Source organism: Clupea harengus, chromosome 6 (genome assembly GCF_900700415.2).
Source record: "Clupea harengus chromosome 6, Ch_v2.0.2, whole genome shotgun sequence".
NCBI lineage: Eukaryota > Metazoa > Chordata > Actinopteri > Clupeiformes > Clupeidae > Clupea > Clupea harengus.
This window is the reverse complement of record NC_045157.1, coordinates 19,637,293-19,650,056: the sequence shown is the minus strand read 5'-3', so window position 1 is coordinate 19,650,056 and position 12,764 is coordinate 19,637,293. Positions and strand designations below refer to the sequence as shown.

General features: G+C 41.8%; 2 protein-coding genes across 2 annotated transcripts in view; both read right to left on the bottom strand.

Moving 5' to 3' along the window:
* Window positions 1-300: 300 nt before the first annotated feature.
* Window positions 301-3,193, bottom strand: aprt (adenine phosphoribosyltransferase). Its single transcript, XM_012819233.3, has 5 exons — window positions 2,919-3,193; window positions 2,502-2,605; window positions 2,270-2,403; window positions 1,961-2,039; window positions 301-1,021 (listed from the first exon to the last, which is right to left on the bottom strand). The coding sequence occupies exons 1-5, from the start codon at window positions 3,008-3,010 to the stop codon at window positions 882-884; spliced, it is 549 nt and encodes a 182-aa protein (XP_012674687.1). The 5' UTR covers window positions 3,011-3,193; the 3' UTR covers window positions 301-881.
* Window positions 3,194-3,775: 582 nt separating this feature from the next.
* The window catches only part of galns (galactosamine (N-acetyl)-6-sulfatase), a 21,127-nt gene continuing 12,138 nt past the window's right edge, over window positions 3,776-12,764 (bottom strand). The window contains exons 12-14 of the mRNA XM_012819230.3: window positions 11,447-11,568; window positions 4,732-4,849; window positions 3,776-4,239 (exon numbers count right to left, since the gene is read on the bottom strand). Coding sequence (XP_012674684.2) covers window positions 4,153-4,239; window positions 4,732-4,849; window positions 11,447-11,568 — 327 coding nt within the window. The 3' untranslated portion in view covers window positions 3,776-4,152. The remainder of the gene's footprint in view (window positions 4,240-4,731; window positions 4,850-11,446; window positions 11,569-12,764) is intronic.

The following is a 12,764-nucleotide window of genomic DNA, read 5'->3' as shown; positions in this document are numbered from 1 at the left end:
ACATTCCTGAAAGAGAACATGACTCCCCTCCCTTCACCAGTAGAATGACTGACAAATTCGTGAATCCAGGTTGGAGGACCCTGCTCACCCACCAGATGGTGTCCTTTTTGTAAATTGTTTAATTGGAATACATTAGATGAGAGGAATTGGTATGTGGGATTGATAGTTTGTTTCTATTTGTTGGAATATAAATATTAAATGGTAAATTAGAAATTCAGACTGCAAACAATGATTTTACAGATGATGCTGGTTAAAAGATGGTCTCAAGTTAGCAGAAAAAAAACATGAACACAAACCCCATAAGTGGATGGATTTATTCTTTTTTTTTTTTTACTTAAACACCAATAGCTTTTGTGTTTGTGTCAAGATATCTGTTCCTATACATGTGCACAACATTTTAGAAACAATTTTGCATAGGTTATGCATTAAATTCAAAAAGCATGAAATATTATACTTAAGGCACATTTTCGTGTTATTGTGCCAAAAATAAGCTCGTCTCGAAGTCCTTTAATGTGTACTACTGTACACATTTCTCTTCATTAATTCCACCTGCAGTCCTAATAATGATTCTACATTAAGTTATTATAAACAATGAAAGACTTAAATTAAGCTATTTTCTTATATGCTTTACATGTTGTGGAATGCCTCGGAGTTGACCCTGATCACCCCATTCACTCTCAACTGGGAGACGTCCACATCAGAATGGGAGGTGGGGTAAGGTGTCAAAACCCACTGACTCAAAACGGACATGTTCACAGTCTAAGAAAGATAATGATAAGACTCTTAAAAACTGAACAGATGTCAGGCCTGGTAAGACAACCACAGTGAGTGGCACCCAGAGAACATTTGTGAAATTGCGGAACAGGTGTCAAGCTGGGGCTTCAGTATTGCACCAGAGAGAACACAGTATGTGGCTTGATCTTGTCTGCGCCATTTAGATCCTTAAGCTCAACCACCACCACACAGCCCACTATGTCCGCCTGCTGTTTCTTCAGAAGCGCACATGCTGCATTAAGAGTACCTACAAGAGAGAAAAGAGTTCAAGGATGGTTGTAGAGTATGCATAGTTACATAAACGTCCACAAACATTTGGCAGTCCTACTCAACTCAAGGTGCCATTTTCTTTGAAGGTAGGTGTGGAAAATAGATTACAACTAGCCAAATAACCCTTATTAAATAACTTATCTGCATAATTGTAAAACACCCTTAAATCATGTTTTAACCCATGTATATTTAAAAGGAGGCACTTTAACTTCACTACGTTTCCCATGGCCATTAGAGTATAACTGCCATCCTCCACTTATAGTCTGCGCAGCTGTTCAGACCAGCTGTAAACAGATCCACATGTGTTAAGCAGCCTACTGTATGAAAAGGCAGGATTTTCCTCAAGTCCAAGTCAAAGTTTATTGTCCATGGAATCACACATCACATCAGAAGACCATTTGAGAACCAACAAGTTAACAACATTCCAAACAATTCCCACCACCCCCTTCCAGTGGTGCCTATGTAAGAGTAAACTACATATGTCAAGGCTCCCTGTTCTATGACCAGAGGCCTTATAAATGTATACCCTGACCAGATGACCGAGTATAGGAAAGAGTGAACCCAAGGAAGGTACCAGAGAGGGGAGAAGACTTTTGAGAATGGAACATGCAAACTCTGCACAGGGGGGCACTCATTTACATTTAGTCATTTAGCAGATGCTTTTATCCAAAGCGACTTACAAGGAATTTGCATTTTATACATCAGGAGCAGTTCAGTGTCTTGCTCAAGGACACTTACACATTTGGTAAGGAGGAGTGTGGATTCGAACCACATGTTAGGATCTACCTGAGTAAGTTAGTCAGTGTATGTGGAAAAACAGGGCCTCCCTCCCCGCTTCATTGCTAATGTCAAATGAACGCTCCACAGCAAAACTTTATACAACAATATCTGGGGGACCAAACTTAAAACTTCTCACCACCAGTGGCCAGTAAGTCATCAATGAGTAGAACCTTCTGTCCCGGGGCCACAGCATCCTCCTGAATTTCTGCTTCTGCCTGGGGAAAAAAAGGATGTCGAAGTTGATGTAAGGATAAAGCTGTTGGCACATTAACTTGGTCATACTTAAAGCCCAGGGAAATGTAAACAAATGCTTTACAAACCAACCCAAAGAACAACGTGTAATTGTAAAACAGTACTTCCGATTTTAACTAAAACGACAAGCTGCAACTTTAAAACACTGCTGAAACCAAAAACAGATGGTCATGTCCCCATTGCCGGGGCTTACCTTGCCATATTCTAGATCATAAGCCACCGACACTGTGGGGCCTGGGAGCTTGCCCTTCTTTCGCACGAGCACAAAGCCTATTCCTAACCTTTGAGCCAGTAGTGGCCCAAAGAGGAACCCACGTGCATCCAGACCTGGGCGTTTAAACAGAACCTGAACCATCAAATGCACAACACAGATTTCCAGTGTATTACGTACCATATGAAGTGCATACAACTGTGTTGCAACTCACCTACGATGAGATCAACGTCTTGGTGTTTTTGCCGGACATAATCCTCGAACAAGTCAATGACTGCAGTCAGGGACTTCGGGTCTTTAAGGATCGGACAAATGTCTCTGAATAACACAACAGAAAAGAAGTTTAACTAACGTTCAATAAGTAAAACAGTTTACGTTATGGCCTCGCTAACAATCTTAGGTTATCAAACCAACACTAGACTAGATCAAACCAGCACTAGACTAGACTGGATCAAACCAACACCAACTGGCGCTAGACCGTAACTGACAGTTACTGTAAGAGTAACCTAATTCATTGATTGGTTGGTTGGTTGGTTGGTTGCATGTCAACTAAAATCATAGGTAAAGATCTATATTCTGTAAACGTTTCAGTTGATATAACGTAAAGCATACAGCTGGAATTTAAACTCACCTGAATAGTATACCCTTTGTTGGAAAGTCTGGAAATGCTCGTATTGATTCATTTATGCGTTTGAGTTTCTCCTCTCTTGTGCCGTCTGCCATGTTCAGGATGGGCTTGCAGATATCTCACTGTTAAAACCAATCGACTAAATCGATATCACGTTGCAATACATTTCCGCATTCAGCCACGTGGTGATGAAATTACGTCATCGGCAGTAAACGAGTACCTCATTTGTACTTAAAGATACAGTCCGCGATTAAGTTTCGCGAAAGGTAGTTTAGTAATAGACAATCAAATTACACCCCTTCCTTACGTGCTTCCTTAAGCCCCATTGATTGCCTGGGCTCGGTCCGAGCCACTACGTTTTTTTAACGGGCAGCTTGGCATTCGGAGCAATTTGCGAATTTGACAAAAAGTGTGTGGTATTAGAAGATCCAGAAGATCTGTCTGGTCCATTATGTTATGTTCATCGTAGCCTATTCCTCACAACAGGTACATTTGTCAGAAACATCTAAAATATTCTTTTTGCACTAGTTTTGAATAAGGCTGATCTATAAATACATACAAGTGTACTATATATATAGAAGTACATTCCATACCAAATTAGGTCTCCCCCCCCCCCCCCCCTATACAGTATACATAAATACTGCCCAAATATTTACTCCAGTATCCAATTATTTACCCATTGGGTCAAGAGCATTAAGCATCGGTTTCATATCAGTCAGCCACTCTGCATATCCACTCTGCATATCCATGTCCCTTGCAGCACAGTGTGATGCTGAACACATGTTCACCCCTCTGACACCTCAGAGTACATCTTTCATTGTGTGGCATATAGAAGTTAAGTAAGTTCTTGGATGCAAATGTATTATTCTTATTAAGTTTTTATTATTTAGCTCAACTCATACATTTGTAAAAAAAAAAATGTTGAGAGAAATTATTAGCAGGAATGGAGTGACGTACACTACACAGGCACATTTACTAGTTTGTTGCAGTGCCATACAGCAATTCCCCACTCACCAAGAGAAGTAAACATCCTTATACTAATGTACGCAGATGTCCCTTCACATACTGTTACACCTCTTTTCAATGTTGTTATCCACATTTAAACAAACAATAAAAAATCGTTTGCTGTCGGGACTGTCATAAAACAGGCAACCAAGAGGATGCTGGAATGTCTGGCTAAGAAACAAACGACACCATCAAGAGGCATTGCCAAAGACATGTGTAGGCATATCCTGGATCAGTGTGGCCAAACACACTTCCAAGGCTGTGACTTAGGGGGCGTCAGGCACTTCCCCAGCTTCTTACACCCAGGAGGAGACCAGTTCTGTGGGCAAGATGATTGTCATTTTATTTCACATACACTTGGGGGCGCTATTGTTACATAAAAAGTAAAGAAGGTTTGACATTCTTGGTCTCTTCTGCCACAATAGCAATGTATAAGAATAAAGAATGACCCTGAACAAAGAGGTGGTTCACAAACAGCTCATGAATTTTATAGAAACAGGGCGCACATTTCCTAACCTAACTGCATTAAAATTCATCTTCTACATAACTTTGAATTTTCATCAAGGCCTACATAATTTGGATGAGCAGGGATATGAATGCTTTCCAACACAGGTATGACTGAATAACAAGATAACTGAATTAGTGCATTTCTCCATTGCTACCCACAAACCTGTTTATAGCCTATTACCTGGTTTTAACAGTGTATACCAGTTAAGTTGTGAGTTTAGGTTGGTTGCACACATTATTTTAAAAGTCTTAATATGTCTCTATCCCCTAAACAGTGCAAACAACTTATTTCTTCTATCCTTACCATGACAGCCAAGTCACACATGTTGAGCTGAGGCTGGCCAGGCACCAACTTCAGCTTGTGTTCTTCTACTACTGGGCTAATGTGTTTCAAAACAACCTGGTACTCCCTGCTCAGAACACTGACACACACACACACACACACACACACACACACACACAAGAACAGAACATAACCATCATTGTAATCTCAGCAACTCAATTTCAGGAAATTAAGCAAATCAGCTTCTGAAGCAGCCATACAGTCAAGTCATGGTTAACACGTTATTCAGACGTGGTTATTCAGAATCTAAAATGTTAAGATGTTGAAAACACTTCAATCAACTGAATTCAAACATCGATGGACACAAAATGTTTGTTCAGTAATGTATTATTGGCATACTTACTTTGTGATCCCCAAATCATTATCATATAACAACGCCCGACCCCCCCACTCCCCCCAAACACATGCATAACATGCCCTGAGGATGAATCTCAATAGAATTGTTTATTTCTCCCCCTCCTTTTCCTCTCAATTATTTTTATGGACACAGCGGAACAGGCGTGCACATCATTATAATCAGTGTGGAAATCACCAGGGTTTAAGCCTTTCAAAGGAACGCTGTCCTCAAAAGAACCTGTAGGGTCAGTGAGGACTTGCCGCCCCCCCCCCCCCCCCCCCCTGCACACACACACACACAGCTAGCCAAATATTACTACTGCAATTACCCCCATAATGTGGTCACACGAAGCACCTGTGTCTGTACACTCCCTCTGGCCCACTCTGTCTCTTGGCTGGCTCTCTGATTGGTCCCAAGGGGAGGATTACTTTGTATATATATATATATATATATATATATATATATATATATATATATATATATATGTGTGTGTGTGTGTGTGTGTGTGTGTGTGTGTGTGTGAGCACCAGTGTGACGTGAAGTGTCAATTAGTGTGATAACCTCAGGCCCTGTCCAGCTCACACCTCCCACTCCCTCTCCTGAGTACCACTTTCCTGAGGGGCTTCTGGGCTTCCACCACAGTCAGGCACCTGCTCCCCCTGCCTCCCCCACTCCCACCCCAGCACCCTTACCCCCTCCTCCCTGCACACACTCTCCTCATTCACCAACACAACACTGCTATCACTGCTACCAAATATCTGTTCTGTTTGAACTACACACAAAAAAGACTGCACAAACTCATTCAAATACTGACTGAAAATTATTGAATTTATTCGATTTTGCCTTTACTTTACCTAGCAGTATTTGCTATTTATCGAAGTAAAGCTGGGCACAACGAGTGAGTAGTTACTCAACTACAGTGCATTGGTAAGTGCCACCTTCATCTCAAACACAGAATTAAACCACTGACAGCTTTGAAACATCTTGTTCCACATACAAACGCTGAACAAAGGGTTTTGCTGATGGGTGGGTAGGGTACATGCTTTCTGCACTTTGGAAGCCCTCAACCCCGAGCCATTACTCAATAATTAACAATAGCATGTTTATTTATATGCCTGGCCACTTACAAACAATGAAAAATACATTGTCAGCAAAGCATAGTCATTATCATCACTATAAACTAGCTTCACTTGTGCAACTGTGGAAAACAAAGAGGGAGGATAGGGATTAGAATAAAACCAAATGCAAATGAATGCTTTTGATTTATAATGCATGACACCCGAGGGGGGAGCCAGCATTGCTCAGGTGTGTCACCATACTGATTAGAGATGCATTACCCCTGATAGTCAGCTCGTCCCTGCACTCGCACACACTCACACACATTGTATGACTCTTCATGAAGCAATGTGATTCTGACTGCAAAGTACAAATTTATAAAATCCTTTTTATCACACATGTGAGATTCACATCAGTAATTATACACACTGAAGTGCAATGTCTGCTGTGCTGCTGCGCTTAAAATGATACAATGTACAAGTATCACATGGATTGAGTAGCATGCACAACCAGGGGGAGGCACAGACAAAAAGACAGATGGATGTATAAAAAAAAGATCAGATACACTGGCCAACGCATGCGTGCGCGTGCACACACACAGACACACACACACACAGACACACAGACACACACACACACACACACAGAGACTTTGCAGGAAGGGGAAGATTGGGTTGGAAAACAATTAACTATTTGAGCCCTTCCTATCCCCATGCACCCTCCTCCATTCCCCTGTTTGAAGATTGAGAAATTCGGGGGTGGGAGGGTGGGCTTATTGATTGGGGAGCTGAAGTGCTCGTTGGCAGCAGATGAGGCCAAAGTGGGCTGAGACCGGCTACTGTGCTACTCACTGGGGCTTGTGCGCTAGAGTGCTCATCACACTGACAATGGAAATACAGTAAGAAGGGTGGTGATCAACTCTGCTGATGGTCTACTGGGGTGCACTTCAACAGTTTGGCTTTAAGGGATAAACACACAGGCCAGCCGTGCTGCTATGCCGTTTAGTAAAACCAAAAGACCAGACATAATGGACATTTAGTGCAAATGTCTGCCATGTAAATCGGGGACCAATATCTCCTTTGGAAAAAAGTCATCCCTCATGTGAAGCTGAATGAGAGATCTTTCAATATCTAAGCTTGAAAGAATAAAAATATCCATCCCTTGTCTTTCATATGAGTTAAAACATAATGCTTAATGCAAAGTTTATTACAGAATACTAACTTCTTGAAAAATGCTTGAAATACCAATGAGTCATCATCATTGTCACCATCATCAACCATTACAGTAGTGTTCCAAATTATGAAGTAAAGAAAAATTTAAAAGTATTAATAATAAAAATAACAATAGTCACCGTCATCCTCAAACAGAATTTTGCACTGGATTGGTCATTCAATTAGAATATTGTCCAATAAATGAGTCATAATTTCCCAATCTTTCACTATGTTAGCAAATCAAATGGTCTATTGACTGGTAAGCATGAATAGGCAAATGTTTGAGATTCAAGCAGGCAATCATGCGCTCTCATTACACCTGAAGGCTATGCCCATATGCAAGATATACTCCATGACCCCGCAGATATTTTCATGAAAGACATCTAATCATGACAGCCGCAGCATTTTTCTTCTTCTTCTCACAATACATACCTGAGTGAATGACCAATCTAAATCAAATTAAAACATGTGTTCCTTTGTGCCTCTGACATGTCTTGGTTTATTTTCAAAATTCATTCATCCTCTTTCAACTGTTGAAGTGGTCAAATCATTCAACCTTTTGCTACTTGGGACATTTTGCACATTATGCTTGGACCCCGATGTTCGCTGCTTGGAGCTATATTTAAACTGTATTTATTTATACGTATTACTTTGATAGTGTATACCCCTGTCCTGTTATAAATGTCAATACTTGTAGGCCTATATGTAGCATTAACTCTACATTTACTATTGTTTTCAAACATATTCTTGTTTTCAACTAATAGTCCTACATTATATATATATATATATACAGTATATACACATACATACACACACACACACACACACACACACACATATATTTCAAATATTTGTAAATAAATGCCAAGTACAGTTATACAATTAACCTCATATTGTTGCTTATGTATAAATGTACATTTCACAAAATGCTAAAATTGAGCACAAGGATCTATCTGTCCTAAAGTCACACTCGTCCTCATATTCACAAGATGGGTCACAAAACCGTAGAACATAACTCACAGGTACTGCTTCACACCTTATCAGTCTACAGCCGCAACATCCACAAACTAAAGTTCCTTACATTTTCACTTAGAATACGATAAACAACAAACTTTTTATTCTACTGTTGCCAGAAATGTAATCATTCAAGATAACACACGTTTCTTGGAACAGAAAATATCTTGTTATTTCACATAATTCTTGCTCATTCTTTCACTTTATGCAGCAGTCATATTACGCACCGCTATGTGGTACATCTAGTTTATGGTTTGCAAGCCATTTTATTCTCTTAGTGATGACAATTTAGATACACGGTCTTATTTCATAAATCTTTTTTTGTATTGTTCAGTCGATAAGAAGAAATGTTCTCAAATAAAACATTTCAGCAATCCTTCATTGTCTGAGGATACCCAGAGGTACATTTCTCCTCAGCCTCTACCTTTCCCTTCTATTCTCAATGTCATTCCTCTGACATACTCACCTTGGTAACTTGCAGCCCACTTAATGCTTTGATTTTACTGACCCGGGATTGCAACACTAATTTGGGGGGAATGTGTATGTTAGTGAGTGAGTGGTGTGCTTATGCATGGTCCTGCAAACGAAGCAAACTTGACTGTTGCACTTAAAACATTCAACAGTTTCATAAATCAGATACAGAGGAGTTTGTACTTCATTGAAACCTGCACTGTTTTGTAGAAAGGTCTGATATATGAGGATGACTGTGTGCTGTGTGTGTGGGCCCACCAGAGGTGAATGACCCTTTCCACTCTCTAACTGTCCATGGTGACACAGAAACAATCACAATCCATTCATCTTAAAGGTCAACTATAAAAGCACATCTTCATCTTTCAAAACAATTGTGATTGTCCAAAAGGTTTTGGTCAACCACCCTTGGCTGGAATGTGTGTGTGTCTGTCTGTCATACACACACACACACACACACACACTCCTTCTTACAGAGAGAGAGAGAGATAGAGCGAGAGAGAGGGAATGAGTGTGTGTGTGTGTGTGTGTGTGTGTGTGTGTGTGTGTGTGTGTGTGTGTGTGTGTGTAGGACCTGGTTCTGTGGTCAGAGGGACTGCCAGAGCGGGGACAGCGCACCAAGCACCTGGCAGAGGAGGGGTGGGGGTGCAGGTGGTGAATGAAAGGAAACCATCTCAAGGACAGAGAGAGAGAGAGAGAGAGAGAGAGAGAAAGGGGGAGAGAGAGATAGAGAGAAAGAGAGAGAAAGAGAAAAAGAGGGAGAGAGGGAGAGAAAGAGAGAGAGAGGGAGAGAGAGCGAGAGGGAGAGAGGGAAAGGAGGGGGATACAAGGATGGGTGGGCAGGCAGAAGGAAAAGGGGATGGCCAGATTGACCATTTCATCATTGCCTAAAACCTTTTTTTTTTTTTACAGATCTTCAATACACACACACACACACACACACACACACACACACACACACACACACACACACACACACACACACACACACACACACACACACACAGACACAAATACCTATATGTCACAGTGTGCGTACAGATGAGGGGTGTAGTGCCAGCATCCAGCTGTGACGTTCTATCTTACAGTCTCTGAACTGCAGCCAAAGAGCCTCTACTGCATTCAATACAGGTATTGATTTCTCTCTTCTCTCCTCCCTCCCCTCCCATTTCAAGGACTGGGATCCAACCAAGCAATAAAAAGAAAACAGGGGATGAAGAGATCAAAAACAACATTAATGTTTAATTAGTGTATCTCTCTTTGAAGAGAGAGAGAGAGAGAGAGAGAGAGAGGACAACGAGGAAGGCAGAGAAGAAAGCCAAGTACAAAGAATGGAGGGGAGATTCTATAGAGCGAGATATTTCTCTTTCTATTATTCCTCTGCACCCTCTCAGTGAACTTTCCTGTGGCAAGCAATGGAGACAGCATGACAGACATATGGACTCAGTCATTAGAACAGTGTAGAAATTATTTGCGTGTATTGACAAGTCTGTCTTTTGCACGGCTGACTTGACAATGTCTCTTCGTCTCGTGTCCCTGTCTGTTCTGCTCTGCTCTGAATGTGCGGAGTCCATTAAACAGCACACTCTCTTGTTCTGGCTCTTTCAGTCGGCCCTCCACTTCTATCAGGCTAATTTGTCTGGCGATTTGAACCTGCGTCGGAGTCGGACTCGGACTCGCGAGCTGGCGATGCAGCGAGATAGTGATCTTTTAAGGCGCTGTTTGCAATCACAAAGCGCAGTGTTTAATCAGCTGCTCCGTCGCCAGCCCGATCGATCTCATGGCCCTCACTGCTTCTCCTCTGGAGAACTGGATCAGTATTGATCGCATTGATTCGGTCCTCCGACATCCTGCTGCCCCCTCCCCCTAACACACACACACTTCTCTTTTATCCCCCCCCCCCGACCCACACTCACACACCTCCCTCCCTTCACCCCACTCTACAGTTCTCTCTCCTCTCGTTTCTGCCTGTAGAAGAACTTCACTAGATTTCAATGTACTTGAATGTACATAATATTTTACATATTCATTTTTTTATAACTGGTTCATTTTAAAGTGGCATTATGCAGTAATTGTACTTCAGGGTTAGGGTTAGGATAAGCAGTTTTACCTTAAAATAACAGCGTAAAATGGGTGCCCTACAATGACTTTTAATATGGAGAATCGCTTCCGTGCCGTTGCCATACTAGGGTCCGTAGGCATATTACTGGGTTATGTAGGTTTGGCTGAAGCCGCCCGGTTTCTACTGTCTGCCGAACTAGTAAGTAGCTTATTTGCCGTCTTGCTTTGTCTTGTGTTGCACTTGCTTGATGTTCGACTGTGTTAGGACAGTTGTTGACTAACTAGTTTGTCATAGTGTCAAAGTAAGCACATTTCAAGAGGTTTCGCTAGTTTTAGTTATGCTGCTTTAAATATTTAATCTTATGTTTTTAATGGCTGCATCAGTACCGCACTTTTTCTACCCCCTGTGAGTTCTAACTCACAGCCCATCACCTGCAATCATGGTTACATTTACATCCTGATTCATATATCCTACAGCTCACATGTTTCACCTGGAACCTATACACAACGGGGGAAAGAGATCCCTTACCTGATTGGATATTTCTCCCCTGGGTCCCGTCCTAGGTGGAAGATAAGAGGCTGCATGGTGTGCTCCTCCTGGGTGTGTGTGGTGACACCAGCCACCTCTTCCCCAGGACAGAAGTTTACGCCCTGTGTGTGCATGAGAGATTACAAGTTTGTTCATTCAAGGGGCGATCATTCAAGAGTTGGAATTCACCACTCAACAATAAAGACAGCAAAGCAACAAGAAACCCCTAGTAGCAAGTCTGGGCAAAGTCATTGCCTTACTTTTGCTGATGCTGACAAAGTTGAAATAAAACACTAAAAGAAGAAAACAAACAAGTGGACAGAAAATGCTTGAGGAAGTTACAGTCACTTTGAGTGCACACAATTTATGTCAGTGATTTTAGCAAGTGACAGCATTCCATAACAGAAATGTGTGTGTGTGTGTGTCTATGTGTGTGTGTGTGTCTATGTGTGTGAGTGTGAGGTCTGTGTACACAAGGGTGAAAACCTGTAACTTCAGTGTTCGTACTTTGCCTTGAGGTAAAGTGTGTTCATGTGTGGGTATGCATGTATTTTCTGGTGTTCTTGTTTATGACTGCACGTGTGTGTGTGTGTGTGTGTGTGTGTGTGTGTGTGTGTGTGTGTGTTCTTCAGGTCTTGGGACAAAGCCCAGAACCCTGTTCCTCTCGACAGGATGCCCTTGAGGAGAGCACAACATATATTAAGAGAGGGCATTCATCTGGAAGACTCTGCACTTACTTTCCTCTGGGACTACACAAACGTGCACAGACACACACGTGCATACACACACACACACACACACACACCCACACAGCTGATATTCCATGGACCCTGGGACACAGTTCTCTGAAGTTTTCCCTCTCTTCTACCCTCTCTGATCATGGAGGCATAAAGTATCCCAAATACCCACTGGATTCACACACAGCATCTTGGTCTGCATTCAAGAGGGGGAACAGCCTGCAGAAGCTGATTAATAATGTAGCAAAGTAGCACTTTCAAAACACAGCAGAGACACCATCTCAAGCCTTAGAAAAGCCTGGACATGACATGATACCCTATCATTACTGTGAGGCAACTGGCCTACAGTTCAAGGCGCGGTCTGTGTGTGTGTGTGTGTGTGTGTGTGTGTGTAGAATCACTAAGAATCTACTTGGACTGTAAACAACCAAACACCTGCAGTGACCAAATGTGTAATGAAAGAATGAAAGAATGAACGAATAAATGAATTATACTTTAACAGCACTTTTGTCATCACCCAGGGTACTTTACATGCATGGTAGGGGGGCTCAATTCAGCACCACCAAGTTAACTCAGGAAGC

What these genes read in the sequence shown, in the direction of transcription:
- aprt (XM_012819233.3), bottom strand. Translation starts at nt 3,010, where the DNA reads ATGGCAGACGGCACAAGAGAGGAGAAACTCAAACGCATAAATGAATCA. An exon ending in AGACGTTGATCTCATCGTAG is followed by an intron (nt 2,404 to 2,501) that starts GTGAGTTGCAAC and finishes TTAAACGCCCAG; the next exon opens with GTCTGGATGCACGTGGGTTC. An exon ending in TGACTTACTGGCCACTGGTG is followed by an intron (nt 1,022 to 1,960) that starts GTGAGAAGTTTT and finishes TCTCTCTTGTAG; the next exon opens with GTACTCTTAATGCAGCATGT.